Source organism: Acanthochromis polyacanthus, chromosome 17, assembly GCF_021347895.1.
Source record: "Acanthochromis polyacanthus isolate Apoly-LR-REF ecotype Palm Island chromosome 17, KAUST_Apoly_ChrSc, whole genome shotgun sequence".
Taxonomy (NCBI): domain Eukaryota; kingdom Metazoa; phylum Chordata; class Actinopteri; family Pomacentridae; genus Acanthochromis; species Acanthochromis polyacanthus.
This window is the reverse complement of record NC_067129.1, coordinates 8,704,588-8,728,030: the sequence shown is the minus strand read 5'-3', so window position 1 is coordinate 8,728,030 and position 23,443 is coordinate 8,704,588. Positions and strand designations below refer to the sequence as shown.

The 23,443-nt window shown below is 40.9% G+C and overlaps 2 protein-coding genes across 3 annotated transcripts in view; one reads left to right on the top strand and one right to left on the bottom strand.

Annotated features, from left to right (window-relative positions):
- LOC110959222 (protein-tyrosine sulfotransferase 1-like) overlaps window positions 1-23,443 on the top strand; it is a 149,811-nt gene that overhangs the window by 60,198 nt on the left and 66,170 nt on the right. The window lies entirely within an intron of this gene.
- crebrf (creb3 regulatory factor) overlaps window positions 1,439-23,443 on the bottom strand; it is a 35,773-nt gene continuing 13,768 nt past the window's right edge. For both annotated transcript variants that reach the window (XM_022206008.2, XM_022206009.2), the window contains 7 exons: window positions 18,879-19,054; window positions 14,269-15,458; window positions 13,923-14,120; window positions 12,962-13,151; window positions 12,706-12,779; window positions 12,345-12,464; window positions 1,439-11,955 (listed from right to left, as the gene is read on the bottom strand). In XM_022206008.2, coding sequence (XP_022061700.2) covers window positions 11,837-11,955; window positions 12,345-12,464; window positions 12,706-12,779; window positions 12,962-13,151; window positions 13,923-14,120; window positions 14,269-15,458; window positions 18,879-19,054 — 2,067 coding nt within the window. In that variant the 3' untranslated portion in view covers window positions 1,439-11,836. The remainder of the gene's footprint in view (window positions 11,956-12,344; window positions 12,465-12,705; window positions 12,780-12,961; window positions 13,152-13,922; window positions 14,121-14,268; window positions 15,459-18,878; window positions 19,055-23,443) is intronic.

The window sequence follows — 23,443 nt, the reverse complement described above, 5'->3', positions numbered from 1 at the left end:
CCTCATGTGCAGGTAAAGATGTGTGAGGGGCTTAGAGATGACAGGAGCAGGAGTCATCCTCACTAAAAAAACGAAAATCAAATAACCACTTGTTTTTCAATACCCGTTACAGAATGGAAAATCCAATTGCCAGAAAAATACACGGACCAAACAATACAAGAAATTCAATTGTTTAGATCCACAATACAGATTTGATCATCATGTGAAGATTCAAGATCATCAAGCACAGATCTGTTTTCCATTTATTTTATAACATTAATCAGGTGCTACATGCAACACTGGCAGCTCAGTTAGTTTGGTCACTGATATGTTTTCACATCAGAAAGGCCTCAAGCATCAGCAATCAGACCATCAGAGCATCCTGATCCAATCAGACAATCCTGAAAGTCAGGGACAAAAAGGCTGTCCGGTGGCTTCACTGTCACATCCTGAAAAGATATAATCTCCTTAGCTTTGAAAGCATTGTTCACATTTGTTTTCTCAAATTAGTTTTCAAGTCTGTTTATCCACAGAGGCTCTGTAAAAAACACATCATAGATCTTAATTCGGGTGATGGGCTTTCTCCATCAGGCTCTAGCGACTCTGGATCATATTATCCATCAAAATCAAATCACTTGCAGATGTAAAATCTGTCACAAGAAAGGTCAAGAGCTGGTTGAAGGAAAACCAGAGCTACAGTTATTTTCAACCATTTGTATTTTTTCTCCTTGTGCATCATCATCAATGACGAGTATTTTGTTGTGTTTTCATTTCTGCAGTGTTATTGTGGTTTCCATGAGCATGCACACAGGTTATTTTAACTGCAGTGTGTGGCAAAGTCCAAGCTGAAATGAGAAATAGCTATAAAGCACAGCAGTTATGTTTTGTATAGAAAGTGTTACACCACAAGGTCCAAATGGAAAAAATTCTAAGCTTATTTTCATTAGCAGACCTATTCTTCTCCCTGTGTTCAACTACAATAGACATACACTACCGTTCAAAAGTTTACTTAGAAATGTCCTTATTTATTTTTAAAGAAAAGCAGTATTTTTCTATGAAGATAACATAAAAGGAATGAGAAATCCAATCTACACATTGTTCATGCAGTAAATGACTTTTGTAGATGGAAACAGCAGATTTTTAGTGGAATATCTCCATAGGGGTACAGAGGAACATTTGCAGCAACCATCACTCCTGTGTTCTAATGCTACATTGTGTTAGCTAATGGTGCTGAAAGGTTCATTGATGATTAGAAAACCTTGTGCAGTTATTTTAGTAAAGTGTGAGTTTTCATGGAATTACCTTACCCAAACTTTTCAACAGTATTGCATGTTGAATGTGCAGTAAAAATAAATTTGTGAAATAGTTTTGTGTTTATTTACATAATAAAAATTCAATAAAATCCCATGAATATCAGTACCTATTCAATTCAATTAGTCAAACACAAACAAGTCAGGAACGGGGTGCTAATGGTTTTATTATTTTGATATTAAAATCAATAAACATAATCAGACTAACGTGGTTACAAGCAGAGCTGTGGTACCAACTCCTGGCTGATACAACAGAGAAAGAATGATTTGTTTTTTGAAAAAAAAATAAAATAAAGAAGAAAGAAATAATAAAGAGAAAGAGGCACAATAACACGACAGAGATTCAGGGCAGGTGTCCGCAGGATGTCGAGCAGCCAGAGACAAAAGCTGTCAGAAGCTCTGAAACATTAAGGGCTATTACAGTACAAATTGAAAACAAACAAACAAACAAAAGTCTTTTACATTTCTATGCCTGTGCATAAAGCCACCCACTGTGCCTCCACGAGAAAGAAAAAAAATACAATGTAAAACAAAAAAAAAAAAGAAAAAGTTAGTCGAAACAAAAGTAGAAACCCAGCACGACATTTATTACACAACATAAATATAACAACTGTCAAGATATTGTATTTGAACAGGCATATATGTGAACTACAAATATAGACGTCATTGCTAAAGAGAGGATCAAGTTAGTTTCAGCAGGATACACTTTCTGCAGGTTTTGCTTCTTTATGAAATTAGAATCACCAAGAGATCTATTATAGAGCACTTAGCAATGAAGTACAGCCCTCCTACTGAGACCGGGGAGAGGAACACACACAGGACTAACTACAGAAAGATCCCATGCTGTTGATCTAGTCAAATAAGTTACCATACAAGACCAGAAGCATCATAACAATGGCATGTAGCTGTGGAGCTCAGGATGACCGACACCCCCCACATCCTCTACATGTTTGGACTTGTATGGATTTCCTATAAAATCATCTTACTGTCTGTTGTTATTAATAATAATAATTTTTTAAAAAAGAGAGTAAAGAAACAGAACAGATGCCGTAAGATAAAAATTTTCTCGCTGTTAAATGTCTCCATGCATTTTGGCAAGTCTGGAAGGAGATGTAGATCACTGCAGTGTTGGATGATGAGTTGGACATGTGTAGAAAGAGAAAGAGGGGTTTTGTTTTTTATTATCCAGGGTGGGTTGTTGTTGTTGTTTACTTTGATAAGATCAGTCTGCAGAAGAGGAAACAAACCTCTCCCCTCTCGCTCATGGCAGGGGAGGGTGAGGGGTCTCTGCCCACCAGCCTTTAGTGACCCCTGGTTAATCTCAGGAGCTCCCTGACGAGACAACTGCAAACCAAAGCCCTTCTGAACAAAAAAAAAAAAAAGAAAAGAAAAACTTAAAAAAAGCACCCAGAAGGGGTCAAACATCTCTGGCGCAGCGGTGAAGTTTTCTCAGAAAACCGACCAAATTTCCCCACCGAAGTCAAGAGACGACGGACGGGTCGACTCCCGACCTGAGCTCCAGGGATCAGCTGAACCTCGAGTCCAGAATCCTGAACTAAAGAGTTCAAGTGAGGTTAGATTACTCAACAAGCCCCTTCTGACCGTCAAAGCCTCCAATGGCAGACAGAAACAACTCAAACTCACAATGAAACCAGTCCTGACACTATCCTGGCTCTTTTAGTATCACACATATTTCCAACTGCGAGTTTTGTTTGTGGACGAATCAAGAGAAAGTCTTCGCATCAGTTCTGTCCAATCAAGCGTTTTCAGGTTGTAAATGTCTTCCTACATGGTGAAGAAAATGACCAATAAACTTCCAGAATTCCAGGAAGTCAACAAGCCGTGCCAGGAAGTAGTCTGCAACATTATTCCTGTATGACTTTTTTTTTTTAAAAAGATTTGTCAAGCAAAATATCACATCTTGATCAGTGATTTTTATAAGCGCTGGCTAAGTTTTCACTTTAAGACAGGCTAGCTGTTTCACACTGTTTCCAGTCTTTATGCAAAGCTAAGCTAACTGGCTGAAGCCGAGAATGACATCAATTAACACATTTTCCCGGCTTCTGTCTTGATAAATCACAATAACATAAGAAGTGATTTAAGGCTCTTACAAAAAGATTACACTGCCAAAACAAAACAGAAAGTTGTCTTTTTAAAATTGCTTTGATCACATGAAAATATTTAGCTTTAGTAGGATTTATGCCATCAGTTTTCAAGTTTTGCCTCTTTAGATATTTATCCATTTGAATTAAGTCATCTATTTAATCATTTGTGAATCCGTTTTAAATAGATTTATTGTAATTGTTTGTTTATTTCATAAGTTGTAAATATGATAATTCACTTAACGCTAATTGTAACACATTTAGAACCATCTGCACTGCCAGAATGTGATGACAAAAATCCTAATTTTGTTACATGATGAGATAATATTACAGCTACAGGTAACATTTTATGCAAAAATACAACAAAATAAGTGTTATTATTTAAATGAGCTTTTGTCAAATTGATGCATATTGTGCCAAAAGGGGAATTCTGTCAGATAAAGTCATCCTGGTTTCACTGAGAGTTTGATTCTTGTCTGTGAATCTCATAGAAGTCTCTGACTGCTTCAGCGGAAAAGCTATAAAGTCTAGTTTCAACAAATTGTCTCCTTGCAAGTTACAATACAGGACTAAACAAATAAATATCAAAGAAAAAGCATGAACATTGGGATCAGAAAAAAATGGCAATAAAATATAATTTAGGGCAAAAAAAAAATTACCAAAGGTGCAACATTTTGACAGAGTCAAAGCATAAATATCAAACCATAATATTCATTTAAAAAATGGTTTAAACATACAAGCAGGACAGCGGCCATGTAAAAGAAACAACATTCAAGATCGCTCCAGATCCTGGCAACAAGAGTCTCCCTCTGTGAGCTTCCAAGCAAAGCCGAAACGACAGGAAAAAGCTCGGCCAGACGCTCTCGTCTGTCTGTATGATCCTGCTGAGGAAGACTAGTCTACATTCAACAGCAAAGCAGCAGCAGCAGAGTTATACCTCGCTATGTCAGCATACAGCAGTGCAGCAGTCAGAAACACGAGACTGACCGGAGTCGTCAACAGAAGGAATAAAATGGCTAATACAGCTATTAAACACAGCCATGTTAGCACCCAGCCACTGACAGATTAGCACCACAGTTTACCTCCATGCTCAGTTTGTCGCTTCATTCGCAACCTGCGACTCAGTGCCAACACTGGCTTCAAGGAGGGTCTGGCACTTCATAATAGCAAAGTTAAGAAATGGAAAGTTCTGTTTTCTGTGTTTTTTTTGTTGTCTGTCTTGAAAAGGTCTCAAGAGGCAGCAACACAGTGCTCCATGTCGAAACCACAGAAGAAGAAGAAGAAGAAGAAGAAGAATGCATTGTAATCGAGTACAGGTAAAAAGCAGGCCCAAGTCTCCCTCTGTCTTAGACACAGTGGAAGTTTGCTCATCTCTGAAACGGACACACCGGCGGTGATAGCAGCAGCAGCCAATACAGAAAACACAATAACGTGGCGTAGTGGGCAGAGAAAACGTTAAAAACAGAACCAGGTTTCCCAAAACAGCATCAATTTAGTTCACAAGCTGTCATTTCTGCTCTTCTTGGAGTAATACTTTAAGAGGGAAATCCCACAGGAAGGTTATTTTCAGACATGACAAACAGCTTTTATCTGCCGTTAAAGGTTGATTATTATACAAAATGCACTGATTTAGGGTTCAACTGAGGTTTTCATTTCATTACTGCACTTCAAGTTTAGGTTTTGGGAAACCCAGCCCCTTGTTTCTGTCGGGAAACCCCCTCCAGACTGACAGAAGGTGCAAATTTGTGTTCTCCTATATTTGATTAAGGCACCTGGTTCAGCAGGCATCATATTCAAAATATTGGTTTTTCTCCTTGTGTGTGTAAAAACCAAGTGCAAGGTGAGTAATGCTGTTGGTCTTTTGACTGTCATAGGAAAAAAAGGTGTGGGAAAAAAAAAACAGGGCTGTGTGGGAATAATATACTGTAACTGTGTCATGGACACTCTAAACCAAAATCTAAAGTCTCTTTGTGCTCATTCAATAGCAGCAAGTATGAAATCATACGACTGAGAGTACAGAGAGCCCAAGAAGCCATGCAGCAACTCTGACGATGAGGACCCTCTCTGATGATCGGCCCAATTGTTTCCCACTCTGCGAGGAGCTCCCCTTGATCCTCTCAGCGCTTGCGGGGTATCGCCATGCACAGACATAACTCCTGCAGCGTTCTCGCCTCGGGGAAAAAACGTGGAGGGTAGTAAGCGTTCAGCCTCCGGTGATGAGGCGTTTTCACAAGCAACGAGGGTTCAAACAAGACAGGATACATTTCAGATGCCACAAAAGAAAGAACAGGAAGCCAGACTCTGAGACCTGACATCGCAGCCCACAGGAGGAGAGGGAAGTTTTTAGTCGTACAAACCCACTTATCTGGGGATATTTGGTAATGCTCATTTTACAGACCCATAATTTCCTTGAAGCTTCCTTGAAACAGCTACTGCAAGTATTTTTGGTGTTTTGAAAACAGGAATATCTTTAAAAAAAAAAAAGCTCCTCCAGTGTAAACACAATATAAACATATTATAAACTTACAAAGTGGTAAACATTTTTAGCAAGCATTCATTTGTGTTTCTTTTGACTCATAAACTTAAGTGTTGGCTCTCCTGTTAGCTCCGTTTATAGTCTGATCGACTCCTGGTGGACGTTTTATTAGCAGCTAAATGCTCCACTATGTTCATTAGAGCAGGAATCATACAGCAGGTTTACTGAGTTAAGCACTAAAAAGCTAAAAATGAGGCTACGACAGCAGTGAGAACTCAAAACTATGATGCAGAGTCGCGTGATAAAACTTTAACAGAAAAGTAATGATCATTAATTATCTAGTTATTATTTCTGCCTGTAATCAAATGTTGAGCTGACCTGCTTAATTATAAATGAAACACCGTCTCTCATATTAGTAGTAAATTACATACAATAGTAAACAAGGAAGCTTCTTGGAAATTAGTGCAAAATTACCGACTGTAAAACAAAGCACCACCATATAGTCCCTCTGGAGACACAAATGAAATACAAACCAACCAAGTCCAATAAAGTTTGTTCAGTCTGATCAAACATTAAACCCCGCCCACGTCCAAACCAAATATCTGTGGATCTATTTTGCGTCCCGGTGCACATTCTGCACCTTCTCCAACTTGGCGCGACGCTGACAAATCCAAGAGCCTGGCTTTTACAAAAGTCATAATGGTATGCTTCAACAATGATCAACAATACAGAAATCACCATTCGGTTGTCGTTTAGAGCAAGAGTCGCCACGAATCTTCCTCTGATTGGTCCAACAGTGAAATCATGTCATTAATAGAAAGTCGATGGGAGTGATCGGGGGGAGAAAGAGGGGCATGGGGGAGTCTGGTCTGATGGACAGTGTTACTGGTGAGTGGATCTGAATACGGATGTCTTTTTTTTTTTTAAATATCTCGCATCGTTAATGAAAAGTGATCAGCACCACGTGACAAACCCCAGTTGGATCATGGCTGGAAATCAAGAGTCCAATCCTTGGTGAGAGGAAGATGTTGCAGATTGTGTAAGTTCGAAGACCAATTGTTGGGGGAAAACAGAGAAATTTTGTGAATTCTTGTGACAAGTCTGTTGGCCTTTTTTTTTTTTTTTTTTAACTTTGTGTATAGAGCATTGCACCATAGTGATTGACATTGAAAATCCATAACACACACGCACGCACACACACAATATTGTTTTTTTTACAGAGTAAAGAATGGCGACAATAATTGGAATACATAAATATACTTTCCTTTGATTTTATATGTCATCACATATGTCAGATAGAAGAACGATATTACCCTGATTTGCTGAAGAAGAGCTTTATGGATCCACGTAGCTTTTTATTGGACAAGAGTAGCACAAAGTTACACACTCTATTAGCTTAATAGTTGACTGTATAGGATTTATGTCATCAGAAATAAAAAGGAGAAGGAATAGTTTTACTGGCGTGGATTTTTTTCACTCATTTCCTTGACGGTTAAAATGCCACAGAGTCTCCTGGTTTGAATGTAAAGTTGCACAGCTCGCGCCTATCACGTTAAATGTAAAAACCTGCGAGGACTCTTTCTTGAACCAGCCTCGTGATCGACAGCAAAACACACGCAAGCTTCTGTTCGTCAGCTGGCCGTCAACCAGCGGCCCTTCAACCACTGTTGACCCCCTACCAGACCTGGGAATGAAATCATAGCTGAAAAACAAACGCTTCAAATGTTGTCGCGAAAGACACAATGAGCACTTTTTCAGACATATTTCACCACGTCCGCTACTTCAGTCAAGGTTGTTTTGAGCCAATCAGGCTGAATGGTTTTGTTGTTGTTGTTGTTGTTTACCGGATCGGCAGAGTGATGTCACAAACCTCGGTTGTGCCCCTCAGCCGTTGACACGTCTGCCTTGTTGTTATTTTCGTTTGTGTGTATGTGAAGTTATTTAAGAAGGCAATAAGTGTCCGGATTGAGTCTCCATTTGTAATTGGCTTGCCATACAGTACAGTGATATAGTAACTTCCCCCAAGGCGGCCAGGAACATCTTTCAAGCGAGCTCTTCCTGGCCGCCCCAGGCTAAACCCCCTCCTCATTAAGTCACAAGTAGAAATCAGTTTACAAATGATAACAATATAGCTCTCTGAAGAAATGTGTCTACACTGTACATCACCCTGAAGAGGAAGCCAAAGCAGAATCAGTTTTTCCATAGGAAACCTCTACTGAAGGCAAATGAATCATGACGCCAAGGGGGTCAGCATCAGGATCAACGTAGGGGCCCTGGAATCAAAACCCTCTTTTTTTTTCTTTTGTTTTTTAGGACCACAAACACACCATCATGCGGTCCCTGACCAGGAAATAGACCTATCCTGTCAAGACACTGGGCTTCCCAAAGCCAGGCAATGATACGCTCTCACAAGCAACGCCTCATATCATTTCATGGCTCCAGAAACGTGTAGATCTAACCCTCGTCAGGCCAGACACCTATTACTTGCTAGTTCATAGACCTAGCCAAGTCAGGTAGTAGACCTATCCTAGCAAGTAGTCGTCAAGTACACTTGCAGCATTCACACCAGGCCGTTTAGCAGCAAATGGAAGAAAAAAATGCTTTTCTTTTTGTTTTGTTTTTTCTTTTTTGGACAAAGTGCTTTTGTTTTTTAAACATATAAGATAGAGTACTCTATACATATATCTAACATTTAGAAGATACATATTAACTTATACTTTATTTACAAAAATGAATCACTGCTAAGAAAATAGCTATGGACGGTAGGGGAGAGCAAGTCATTAGGCTACAACTAGTCTAAGAAGTCAAATAAGGATACTCATCATTCTAGATTCAGAAAAAGCACCATTTCTCCCTTTTTAGACGGAACGGAAAACAGTAAAAATATATATGTAGCACTAGCTGTTATTCAATCACACAGTACAGAAAGATTTGACCATCATCAGACATCATTCTGTGAAGGAGGACTTTCTTCACTTCAAACTAACCTGAATTCAGCCTCATTTAACTCCTATTTTTCATCGGATTTGCCTGCTAATAGAATGAATTCTGGTTGAATTCTGAAAATTCCTGAGAATGGTAGCATCTCCTCTGAGGAGGCAACAGGGAGTCAACGCAGCGGGCGTTTTTAGAAGTTGCACACGCTGCTACTTTAACGGCTGAACGCCACAAATGTGCATTTTGGTGAACAAGGTTTGATGCTGTGACCAGTCAGGAAGGATGTCTAAAGGCATGGTGAGGCCTGGCAGATTCAAATCGGCAATAGGGCCCCAAAGGCAGCAATCCCAGGAAATGCAAAATTCAACCGGCTTCATGATGAAAGTGAGAATACATGTGAAAATCGAAATGACAGAGCACAGTGCTGAATCCAGATCAGTCCGGGACAGACTCACGACAGCATCCAAGACAAAACTGCGGCTGGTTTCTCATCTGTCCTCACACTTTCACACTGTTGTCTCTCCTGGACCCGTCCCTGTCCTCGCTAAAGACAGCATGTCCTCATTCTCCTTATAGATCATCCAAACTAGACCGAGGCTTCCCTGCACTGTGTTTCAGCAAAATCCAGTCCTGATTCTCTGCATTTCACTCAGCCAGTAAAGGAGCACAAAGGCGTCGTTCATAGATCTAGAACTATCAGAGTTGCATTTTAAGACCTTTCATCTTTTCCTCCGCATCTCCTTCTCTGACCAAAGAACACCTCCAAACCAACAGGAAAACTAGCAGGCAGCTAAAACACAAAAATATATCAAGAACTTTTTTTGGTTTTTGTGTTTTTTTCCTCTAACTTTCTTGATGCAAGGATAGGCTTTAGAAATGTGTCATGCTTAAAAATGAATCAATTGTCATGAAAAGTGGCATTTCATCATCGATAGATATATCATTAATGCTTCTATATACAGTACTTGAAAACACAATTCAGTTAATATTCTGTTGATGAACTAGACCTCATCTACATACAGAAATCTAAAAGTGACACAGGAACATAATATTTTGGTTACTGTTGGTGACACTTTGACAAACAAGCAAAAATGTAACATAGCTTATCTACTAGCGCTCTTGGTTTTTGTCCTAGCTAGCGCCATTAACACGTTTAGCATGTGGAGGGAGGAGTCAGTTCAGGAATGAAGTGCTTCTTAAGCAACAAATCTACTGGAGAAGCCCACATATGGGGTTAATTTTTAGAAAAAAAAAAACAAACAAACAAATGAATGTTCCTTTTCTGTACAGAATTGGACCCAAGCTAATTTCACAGTTCTATGAAGTTCCCTGACCCTCCCACATTTCTTACATTCAATACGGCGTCAGGTAAGCTGTGCAAAACCTTACTTTAACTGGCTGGTCGCCATTTCGTTGCATGTGTCTTTGGTACAAAAAACAATCAAAATATAGTGTGCAAATATTTTTTTGTAACTCTAAACAAAAAATATCTGTTAACCCTCCCCCAATCCCCAAAGACAGAGTACCAAAAACCAAAAGTAATCTATTGCAGAGCCCTCCTATATACACAGACTCTGTGGCATCACGCAACAAGAGCTTCCATTTGTTTATGTACATTCAGAATATCTTTAAACGACTGAAATACACAACACAAGTGTGTCCCTCCTCGCATTCGCTAACAACCTCCCTCAGTGTAAAGTAGTCCTCTCCTAGCCTGGACCTCTGGGAGTTCTGACCAATCGCTGCTTCTCGTTCAGTCTCTCTCACACACACACTCAGACCTACAGAAACACACACATACATACACAAGGCACAATGAATAGAACTCTGATCAAACACTAGTATGAACACACCAAACTGTCAATACCAAACTGCCTGGTCATCGCTACTGTACAAAAAGGGGAGCCGGTGCCGTTCGCTGGGATACACGTTTATGTACAGTTTCCTAGAGGAGATGGATCACTGTTTATGTCGTCTTTATCACAATCGTCATCTTCCTCGTGGTCTGTCTGTTCCCATACTGGCAAAATGCCCGTTTCACCCAGTCCAGTTATAACCAGCACAAGGCAAAAAAGCACCATGCTACATGCGCTCCGTCTCCACGTGGTCAACCACCTCCTGCTGTTTAAGGTAACATCGTCAAGATTAGCTTTCTCCTGCCTACCTCAAACTTCAAAGCAGCTGGGAGTCTGTTGCTTAACTGTTAAACTCTAATCTGAAATTTCATCTACTACTGCGTTTTTGTTGCGAGCATTAATGTGCTAAATGTTAACTCCTCCCTCTTCGCAGTAGCGGAGCTGATTGGCAAACATGGGATGGCGTGAACATATTTAGGCCTTCAATACAAAATATTTCCTGCCACCCCTTAACACCTCGGAGAACGCTGGCTTATTTTTTTTTTTCCTGCAGATTTCTTGGCTACCGAAGCCATTTTCATCAAAGTGCTTTACTGAATGGGTCAATTTAACAACTTGGAGTTCGCTTTGTGTTGCCATTTGAGGTGACCCTCTTCTAGAAAACGATAACTGGAACTTTTCAACCTTTGATGTGTCTGATGCGTAACAATCTATCATTACTACCTCAAACAAACTGTGTCAAAGTATTCCAGTGGTTACGCTCATGTGACTGTCTCGGCCCTGGACGCAGACCTCGACAGAACCAACCCTAAACAATGCTCTTGTCAAACACATCTAATAATCACCGGTGGATTTAGGACGTGCTATTAGCTATACACCTAACCATCACTTGCTGTAAGAGGTGCTTTTCCCAACAGACGTTCACGATGAGTTGGGAGACAGTGACGCGCTGTCCCTGCACGCCGCGTGCAGAGACAGGAAGCTAGGGTGTACGCCGTGCAGGTGCATGGCAAAAACAAGCACACATACATACACACAGGGAGTGGTATGTGTGTTTGTGTGACTAACAATGTGTATGTACTCTGGGTTGGAGGGGCATGCAGAGGGGAGCATAGTTACAATGGGACAGCACGGTGGTAATATTTTGTCCACTCTTCTCAGTGGACCGAGGTTTGTCTAGATTTTGGAGGTGGGGACTCGCAGGCCGACCAGTCCACCGGTGGGATCGCCGCGTCCCGTGTTCTCCAAGATCTTGTTGACGAAGTCGGAAGTCTGCCCAGCAACAGGTGATGGCACTGCATGGAAAAAAGAGACACAAAAGTACATCAGAATTCATGCTTCTTTGCCTTATGCATGCAGTTGCCTTGTGTATGTGACAGAAAGCATTCCATTATTATTGCCTGTTCCTGTGTTATAGGAGAGTTTAATGAGTCTGCAGAAATGGGCACTTCAATATCCCTGAATAAGTCAATAACTGCTGTTAAAGTTAGGTTCTCATTAAGTGTTTATAATATAATCCAAAGGTAGAGCTTAACTATTTGACAGTTAATACAAACCATTAATGATATTTATTGTATTAATATTTTATCTAGTTGAACTATTAGATGTTGGATTGTTTACAGTGAATGAAGATATTAGTGACCGGTCAGATTTAAATGTCTCAGTTGTCTCCTTTAATTCTCACCGAGCGTCTCTTGGATGAGCCTCTCCAGAGTGTCAGTCATGTTGGTTGAACGTGGAGAAGAGTCCTCCACTCGCACCACTATCTCCTCCTTGATGGCATTGATCACAAACAGCAGTCGGTCTGAAAGAAAACACGTGTTTGAGCAGAAGCGGGGCGTAAAATACTGAGAAAAATCCTACAAATCACATCGAATCATGTTTATCAATGGGAAGCAAAGTTTAAATGCGACAAAACTAGGAACAGACACACGTAAAATACAATAACAATCATCAACATTACAATAGATTTAGAAAAATAGATTTGAGAGAGAAACACAGATGTAGAGCTTTAAGAGCTGTGTGTGTTGTCGTGGACAACCTACCGTACTCTGTGCTGAGTCCCCAAAGCTTCACCTTGTTTGCTTCATACTGAGCCTTCTTTTTTAAACGACAAGCTCTATAACACACACAGATGAGTGGAGGTTACTAATGAATAACAGGAAAGAGGACTTCAATGAGATGGCCTTCAAACCCTGACTACAGCTTTACTGCAAACAACACTCTGGCTCTATGCGATTAAACTGTGGATTTTGGTGAGTTTGCGTAAGACGGCTCCATAGTGATGCGTGCATGTTTTACCTGGACGCCAGCTTGTTCTTCTCCTTGCGGGATCGAGGTCTTGCAGTCAGTGGGAGCTCGCTCACGGGGGTCAAGTCGCTGATCACCTTGTTTAGTTTGCGAAGTTCTGTGCCGATCTGCAGGAGCTTGCGTGGATTTGGAGTCAGGTCTTCCACGTCTGTGCGGCGAGACTTCTTCAGCATGTATTTTCCTTTGTAGAAGAGACGGTCAAAGAGTGAAATCATTCTTACAGCAAATTTAATGCTTCGTCGCCCGCACTGGATTACGGCAAATAACCAGCCAACTGTTTCATAAACACTGTGATCTGGAGAACAAATTAACCATGGAAAACTTCCTTGCACCTCCATGAGTCAAAACATGTTCTGCATAAACTTTTCAGTCACAAAGACACATCAAATCTATATGAATTTTTCCACATAATGTAAGTTTTTCACAATTTTAGAGTTCTTATAACTGTTCCTACTGCTCAGATAACCTGCCATTTTCCTTGTACTGACTCTTGGTGATGTGTAGCACATTTAACAGGTGTTGGGATCCACTAATAAAGTAAATAATCACTGTGTGCTAGACCATCCTTCCTGATTACCCATTTTTTAGACTATTACTACACTATGAAAATGAAGTATGAGTCATCCAATCTGTAATTCAGTTATGAACAAAAGGATGGACTAAATAGGGGTACAAATGCATAAAAAATGGTTGTAAAAGTGGTTGATGAGTTTTAATTTTCACAGTTTTTCAAGAAGGTGCAGACCTGTGTCAATGCAACATGTTGTGCAAAATCCAAACTGGCGCAGCTTTATTGAAAGACGACACTCAAAGCCATATATGATCAGTTTTGTACCACGAAAGAGACAGACTATATTCTCACACATCTTTTAAATAATTGCTGCTATTAATAATCCTTCAAGGCCTCGATGCTACAGCTGTGTCTATACTGTTTATATATGGGAGTGTGTACCATGGAGAGGCCCGTTCTTCTGGTACAGGTTGCTAGGCAGCGTGTGTCGGTCCCACTCAGACGGCTTCAGCATACGTTCCTGTTTGGAGGGGGTGAGCTGCTCGCTGTACTCCCAGAAGTAGCGGCGCTTTCCTCTCTTCCGGCTGGAGACTCCTGCTGTCAGGCCTTTAATGTCCTCCATCAGCTCCACGTCACAGCCTGGAGGAGGAGAAATTAAAAAAAAAAAACATGGAGGAAAACAAGAACAGCTAAGGTGAAATAAAGACACTATAGCAGGTCATGCTAAGTAATGAATAAGTGTAATAGTGAGAAGCAGTTGTCAGATTTTGACATAAAGAGTGATTACCAGGCTCAGAGAAGGCGTCACTCATGTCATCGTCCTTGTCTGCTTCATAGTCTTCATCTTCCTCCTCCTCCTCTTCCTCCTCTTCCTCCTCATTCTCAGACAGCTCGTGCTCGCTGCCGAAACCCTCATCGTGGTCTTCGTCGTCTAGCTCCAGCCCGTCGCCTTCCTCCTCCTCTGCCTCCTCCTCATCCTCCTCCTCCTCATCCTCCTCTAGCTGGGAGTGAGCTCTGCTGGCCAGTCTGCTGCAGGTCAGGAACAGAGAGTAGTTGTGTTCCTCCTCGCTCTTCTCTGTTCCCTCGACAACCAGAACGCCGCCACCGCCTCCGCCGCCACCACCACCGCCGCCACTGGCCCCCGCCACGCTGTCGCTGCTCACCAGCCCAGAGGTGCTGCCCTCCAGAACCTGACTCGCCTCAACCAGCTGAGGCACAGTGGCAGACCAGCCGACTGGCATCTCTCTCAGGCCCCTCCCCTCCGGCCTCCTTTCAAAACCCGACAGGGTGCCGGAGCCGCCGGCTGCAGCTCCGGTAAGTCCCAGCAGGGCGGCACTTGCTGAAGTGGAGGCCTTTTCATCTTGAGGCTGGGAAAGAGGTAAAGGGGGATCTGACCTCTCCAAGTCTGTCTGGGGAGGCATGTCAGCTTGAGCTTTTTGGACAGTGCTCACTCGGACTTTAGCTTTCCGTACAAAGTCAGAGCTGTGTGAAGTCGGGGCCGTCATTTTGGTTCCTCGCCCCGGGGGCTTGATCTGACCTGGGCCGTGGTCCTGCGTGAGACTGAGGTGGTTCTGGGTCTTGGCCATAGTCTCAGTGCTGGAAGGGACAGGCCTGGTTGCTTTTTGGGAGCCTTCGGGAAAGTCCGGGAGAAGGCTGCGGGAAGGACGGGAAGAAGATGTGGAACTTGGTGAAGGCCGTACAGAGCCGGGTCCCGATCCTTGGCCGGGGACAAGGAGTCTCTTACTGTGACAGGGGAGCTGGGGCGGCTGAGGCTGAGGCTGGGCGGCTGGCAGGCTCAGGTCAGCGGGGGGGTAGAGGGCCTCACACACAGGCTGCGAATCCTCGCTGTTGAGCTGAGCCAGCGTCGGGGTTCGACCAATCACTTCTTCATCCTGGTAGGGGCTGGAGAAGTCATCCAAACCGAGGAAGTCCACCTCTTTGGTGCCCCAGATGTCACAGCTGGCCAGCCGTGTATATCTGTGGCACATAAAGAGACAGGTCATCAGCAGGGACACCTTTCAGTAATATGTCATTATATTACCTATTATATTAAGTTCCACCCTAAAGTGAAACCATTTAGTGTTTGATCATAATATCAGTCATTCAAATCCCTTCCAAATGTATGCAAATTGTTTGTTGGTGCAAGTGAGTATCGTCCATCCTGTTTTCTCTTGAACATTAAAATTGAAACATGCTGCAAATATTACAATAAATGAGTCATCAACAGAGAAGTAGTCAGCAACAATTGTCCCTGCAAAAATCCCCAAGTAGTGCTGCTTTACATCATTGTAAAGTGAATATATTTGTGCGTTGGACTGTTGGTGAGACATGTGAGTACGTCACCTTGGACTCTGGGAAACTGACAGGCTTTTTTTTTTTTTACAATTTTCTGCCATTTTATAGAGCAGATGAATTATTAATTAATCAATTAAGTGTTCAGCAGAGTCATCAATAATGTAAATGATCGTTGCAGGGTGAAATGTAAACCTGTTACCTCCAGAGTCTGACTGATTCAGAGGAAACAGACGGAGAATTAAAGTTACACACTGAAGGCAACCGGACTGGTCACACAACATAAACACTAAACCACAAGACAGCTTGATCCAATACAGCTGAAAATTACACAAATTTAGAACTTTCCTCTGGACTATTCCCAGATAGCAAACTATGGGTGAATCAATGTTGAATCTATGTTGAGACCTAATGTCGAAATTATACAGAAAGCGCAAGGTTGATAAAATGTTGAGTCAACGTTTGCTTACATAGATTACATGTTTGCAAACATAGATTCAACATTAATTAAACATTGACCTGTCAAACATTTTAATTAAACCAAAAATACAACGTAGATTCAATGGTATCTTTTAAACACAAACTTCAATGTTGACAAAATGTTGTTGAATCAACGTTGATCCAACCATCAGTCTTCAACCGTAACCAAAATTCAACCTTCTTAACCCTAATTCAGCATTGATTTAACATCTTTTGCTATCTGGGTAAAGAGTGATTTATGGTTGAAAAGCAAACGTTGACTCAACATTTTATCAACCTTGCGCTTTCTGTATAATTTCTACGTTAGGTCTCAACATAGATTCAACATTGATTCACCCATAGTTTGCTATCTGGGTTTTCATTTTTTCTAGCACTGTTTTAAATAATTCCTACTTCGGTCATGTATTTATATGCTAACAAAGTTACACGCACTCTGTATGCAATCAGTCTGTCTGTTATATTTCGTAGCAGTTCTGTTAATTTCATCTACACCCTAAACTTCATGATGTGGAATCACAATTAGGGATGAGTGCAATTTCTTAATGCCAAAGCAGTTCTAGTCTGAACAATTATTGTGTTCCTCAGTTTGCATATAGAGCAAATTTACAGCTGTTCATATTTGTTTTGATTTCAGTTTTTCAGCTTCTGTCACAGTAACCACGATATTAAGGAAGTGAGACTTCTGCATACCACATCATACCAAGTTTAAATTTTCTAAACATAGACACTTGTTTGATTTAGTCTGAGGAAGCTTCAAAAGAAGAAAACATCAGTCTGGTAAAAACCAAAGGTGCCGCAGAACAGAATAAGATTTCTACAGAGCGTCGCAACAAATAAGAGCACCCAAACAGCAGCATGGGACTAAAGAATGACTCACTCATTAGCCAAAACATAAAACACTTCCCCCTGTTGCACTTAAAAATGACCTCAATCAGGCCTGGAAGCAGGAAATTCCCCCAACCTTGCAACAACTGGCACAATGGCTGTTTGCCCTCAGCTGACACTCAACACCGGGGAAGACAGAACACAAACTATTTTGTGCATCAGAGTAGCTGCAGGACAGGCGAGCATCATCTGAGACCCCTGGAGACTGCGGCAGCCGGCTGCTTTGTTGTGTACCAGCCTCTAAAAACACACCCTGGCTCCAGGCAAAACCTTGATCTGCTTCAAACCGTCCACTACGGCGTCTAAGTCAGACCAAGAGGAGCTGTCTTGATGATGACAGGTCAGTGGCAATAAACACCTGCCACCTCTCAAAATGTTCACAGACTGACTTCACTTCTGTTCAGTGTTTACAGTTAAAATCAGTCATATGAATCATCGAACGCTCACACAATCCAGAGAAACACTAGAACCTTCTCACTTCCTGTTGAAGTTTTATTCTTTATTTAAACTTCATTGGGCAAAACAAACAGTTAAAGACATAACCTTACAGACTAAACTACAGATTAGTCATGACTGTACATTTAATAGGCCTGTAACTAATGACTAATTTGATTGTTAAATATTTTGTTGATTATTTCCTCGATTAATCGATGAGCTGTTTGGTTTATAAAAATGTCAGAAAATGTTCCAAAAAAAAATAAAAATCAGTGTTTCTCAAAACTAAAGTGACCTTTTCAAATCATTTGTTTAGTCCACAATTCCAAAATATTCAGTTTACTATAATAGATAAGGAATGAATCTAGAAAATATTCTACGTTTAAGAAGCTGCAATCAGATAATTTAGACTTTTTTCATAAAGAATTACTCAAACAAAATTTTAAAACAGTCAGCAACTCATTAATAGTGGACAATATGTCTAATTATTGTTCATTTCATTTCATTTATTTATTCTTTATTTCATTCATTTGTAAAAAAAAAAAAAAAGTTTTATGTTTTATATATTCTTGGGGTTTTTTTTCCCCCAAAAAACAGCTGAAAGTTGGAGGAAAGTATAACTTAGAAACTGCACACCAGTATAAATACACAACAAAACTGCCAAACAGATAATTCAGATTATTTTTGCCAGTATGAAAAACATTTTAAAAGTAAACTAGGACAGAAATACTCATAATTCACACAGTGGTTGCAGAAAATTCAACTCATTCTGATAAAAGGCAGAACTTTGTGTCACATCTGACCTTGAAGAATGACGCTGCTGTTGTTCTACTATAAACAAATCCCATGAAATTTCATCGACATTTGAAAAAATAAAGAGTAACGATACATTGCAGCTTTGTGTTTTTGTCTGTGATTTGAATATTCATATATATTTTGTACATTTATATGTTTCAGCTGCAGCATTTTAAGCTTCTCCAAGTGGATACATCATAACGTTTTTTTCAGCTTCGTTCTCAGACTCAATAATTCGCTTTTCTCTGGTCACAAAATTCAACCTTTTGTGCAGAAAAACACCACACCAGTTTCTGCACAATCAATTCTCAGGGAATGTTGGAACCACAACTTCGGCAACACAAGTAAGAAAGTTCGCGGAGAGGTGAAAAACCAAGCACGATTTTATTCGTTCATCATCATTAATGAGCCATTAAATTCCTCAGCGTGTCATACGTCTTAATTGCTTGCTGGTTCTTATTAAGCCTGATCTAAAAATACGCTGCGACAAATAAATAAATAATCCGATACCTGGTGAGGTCTTCCCAGTAGGAGTCCCACTGTTCGAACGCTGAGCTGCTGCAGACCGTCTCGCACTCGCCCAGACCCATGAGCTGATCCACGCAACCCTCCACCTCCTTGCCTCCGTCCCCGACCCCCACGATGCTGTCGCCGCAGGGGCTCTGCCGGTGGGTCATGTCTCTGTCCTGGAGAGAAGAGCAAAAAAAAAAAATACGAAGGTGGTGGGTCAGAAGATGTTCCAGTTTAGGCTGCACTCCTGAGCTCTTGTGTTCGCTGAGAAACTGATTGCAGCAACCTGAAGCTGTTGTGCAGCGCATAACTAAACTTTCAGGTTATGTAAGATTGGGAGATATATCTGAGTAGCAGAAGAAAGTCAGCAAAGATACGGAATAAACAAGTGACTAGAATGAAAGAAAACTGCATAATATACTAACTTTACCATCAAAAATGAAGGTTTGTTTAAAAATGATTAAAACAAACCCTCTATAAAAAAAAAAAAACAAGATACAAGTTTTATCCTTTAACTCATGGACTACAAACGAGGGATCGACTGGTATGGGTTCTAAGAGCCGATGCCAGTTACTGGTAATCAAGAAATGCTGGTAGCCAATATTTGAAACTGATATACACGAAATGCAATGTTTGAGACCACAGAGAACCTGTCATTCATAACTAGACTTCTTTGAAAATAACAGTGACTATAACTGAATATGTAAAGTAGAAACAGGAGTGATTAAATTAGGACACTGTCCTCTGTTTATGTGGGATCAACTGAGATTGATTAGCTTGTCTTCTGCAGTTATGTCAGCTGTTCTCCATTTTCATAGTCCTTCACTGATTTATCACTTTCACTGCCCACTAAGTTCCATACCTTAAAGTATTATTAACTATTGTTTTTCAGATTCATGCTGATTTGCGGCTGCCTTCTAACGTAGCTGCTAGCCGTTAGCGTAGCTTTAGCTACGGTGAGGGAAGCTAATTTTCTCGTTTGTGGCAGCAGCTTGTGTTACTTGTTTAGTTTTTGAAGTCTCTGCTTGAGACATTGAGAGAGATGGTGAGCATCAGACTTTAAGCAGCGTATTTAATTTATCCATATTCTGCTAGTAAAAACACCAATACCGATTACTGGAAAAATGCACAATACTCGGCCTGTTTCTACTATAAACAGTGCCATGCTGCCAACATTTGCACACAGATTTTATTTGCAAGTATTATTTATCTCATTTAGTTTTTTGTTTTTTTTTATTTCATTTTTCATCTTATGTCATTTTATTTGTTTCAGTTGTGTGAAAGGAGTTCGCAAAACAATTTCATCACTCAGGGTAACCACTGTGTTTCTACTGTGTGTATGACAATAAAGTTCTTGAATCTTGAATCCGTGTGACAGTTTAAGACACATCACATGTTTTGGATCTCAGCCATTATGTAATACCAGCGAGAAAATAACTGATTAACAACAAATTCATTCTTCAGCATTCCCAAACATACTGCCAATATGATACAAAAAAAAAAATATCTGCAGGACAAAAACAAGGACATGGAGCCGTGCAACAGATGGTGTGGCCCCCTCAGAGCCCTGATCTCAACATCATCAGTCTGGGATTACATGACGAGACAGAAGACCATCAGACGGTCTAAATCCACTGAAGAACCGTAGCAATTTGTTCAAGGTGCTTGAAAAAAAAAAAAAACAACCCTTCTGTAGAGTACGTTGAGAATCGTGAGGAGAAATGTTTAAAGGCTTAAAGGACGGTCACCCCAAATGAAAAACTAACCCAAAGGATGGGAGAAAATGAAAGGCCACCCAACACACCATCATCCCGTTAATGTGTTACTGTGACGCAAGAAACTGAGAGCGCGGCGGTGAATCACTGCTGTTTAGTCTACAGCGGACGGTAAATCGAGGTAGACACCTGCAGCTGACAGCATGATTGGTGACAGGAGAGCTTTCTGTTTAAAGCTGCTTCACATCACCTGCCTGTGAGTCTGGCAAATGTCACACGGTCGCTAAACAATTAGACACGAGTCGCTGTGTTTCAAATGCCACGCTGGAAGCTGAGCTGACCACTTGCCAATGTTTATTTACAGTTTTCAAGATTCTCACAACTAGCATTACTATGACTAAGCATCCCCGCAAAAGGTGACAGAATTAGAAGTCTTTTTTGTCAAGCAAATGATTGGAAATAGTAAAAAAAAAAATGTTAAAAGATCAGATACATGATCTTACTCAACCTTCTGAAGTCCGAAAAGTGTCAATGAGTCTGTAATTTACAGTTATAGCTTTCATAACAGGAACTAAGTGAAGAGAAAAAGAAAGGAACAGTTGGATTTTCAGCTTTCAAACAGGTTTTGATTACTCATATTTTGCGTTGTCAGGAAAAACAACCAAAGTCAAAGTTTAAAATTGTGATATTTCATCAAAATCCCTTTTTTTCTGAACTCCTCCTTTAAAAAATAGCAAAGAAAAAGAATGAAGCAGTTGCAATTGCCAGATTCTGCAAAAAACTAAAAATTCTGCACTCCTTGACAGAAACGAGAAGCCCTGACTGACTCATCTGTGGCCAGCAGTCACTTGAGAAAAAGTTAGGGACTTTTCAGCTGAACTCGGTTGAACCGGAGGCCGTGTTTAGACGGAAGGAGGAAGAAAACAACTCAAAAATGTAAGAGAATGAAATGCCGATAGTATGTAGAGGCACCACATTTTTCTCCTGTACTGGTAAGACTTGTGGGCATGTAGAAAAAATGTATTATGTTGACTTACTTTTCCAATATTTGGAAAATGAGTAAAACTTTCCTTATTAAAATTTATGATGCATGCCATTATATCTGTGTTGATACTCCACAAAAAAAACTTCTACTTCTAGCCATGGTTGTGTTGTTTCCATAGAAAAGCCAACAGCAAGTAAAAATGCGGCAAGAGCTAAAAAAACCCACCCAGAAACATTTTGGGGTTCGGAGAGTTAATGCACAAACTAAAACCTAGAAAAAAAGGGTTCAATGACTCAATATATGAGCGATGCAAGGGGCTTTCCACTTACTTCTACCCTCGATATTATGCATTTACATGTAATTATTGCCATAAAAAAGGCCTGATGCCGTCCCTGTGGAGATTTTGAATACAGCAGGAAAAACAGACGTTACTAATGGCATGAACGATGGCTTCATTCTGTTTAACTATTCCAGCAAGGCCAAATGCTTTGTGTTTTGCGTTCATTTCCTACCAGCCTTTCAATTTGAATTTCATTGTAATTGCTGCAAAGTTCAGGCAAAGCATGTGCTTGCTACGTAATAAACAAAAACTACGCATTTCTGTGCCTCTATTCTGAATTAGTATTCCGTATGGCATTTGGTGAATGTTGTGCGCTGCCTGCCGTGTAACCTAATATTGGTGTTTGATATGGGTGGGGACGCCGGGCTGACCCTTGAGCAGCTGTGACCGCTCAAGCCACGCTGGCACGGCGTAGTGTTTTTCCACTGCACAGCATGGCGAGGTAAAACAAGACGTTTACCTTGATGACGCGCCGGAGGTGTGCTGAATCTCACAAACCACGTTAGGAGTCTGTCTTCTGTGGCTCTTTATCGAACAGCTCACTGTGGCTGCCTTGTACGGTTCCACCCTGCAACGTTTAAACCTCGCTCGCTGCCCAGATACCATGGAGGAGGTCCAGATCTAGTTCCGCACACTAACATGATCCTATAGCTGTTTTCTTTCTTCTTGTGCTATAGCTGTAGTAGGATGCAGCCTCCCCTCCATGTCTGACACTGCTGTGGCTTCAGTATCGGTGTCTCTTTCTATCTGACACACACAGCAAGGTTCTTTGAGAGGATTAGTTTGTACCAACAACTAAGGATTTGCTCTTTTTATTTTGGCTTTGCACACAAATGAAGACAAAAGCAGAGTGCAAGTAAGCAACAGCTGATACTCTGAGAGCAGACAGATGCTGCTGAAGTGGGGAACAACCATCAGGAAGCTCAGAATAACTTTGGATGACAGACTGCAGTTTGATGTAGATCGTATCGAGCACGACAATCTTTAAAAATAAAAATCCTTGAAAGCAATACTAGCAGTTTGCAGCAGCAAAAGAACCACTGCACAACCTGGGAAGCCGACTGTATGTGTGACAGAGGAGGATGCTGAGTTTTGGCTGTTGACCTTTAAACTTGGATCCTTGGTTCACATGTAACTCGGTGGCAGCTCAGCGTGAGCAGCTGTGACTGATGTGAAAAGAAGAGGAGTTCAAAGGACGGTTAGAAAAGACCGATGGCTGTATGTGCGCTTGGTTTGCTATCTTTGAGAGGGCCAACTTTGACACACAACTACTGCACGGCTGCACGATATCGGAAAAAACTGACATTGTGATATTTTGTTATTCTGTGCAAAAAAAAAAAACAAAAAAGGAATTTCCACGAGACAACTCTAATAACTCAGTTTAGAAAGCACTGATCATTCCAGAATGATTTGAGTGAGTTTATAGATGAGTGCACTTTAAAACACGTTAAATCACATGTGACACCTTTCTCTTACGGTGGCATCCAGAACAGGTTTTTTTTTTTTTATTTACTTTGGATGGCAT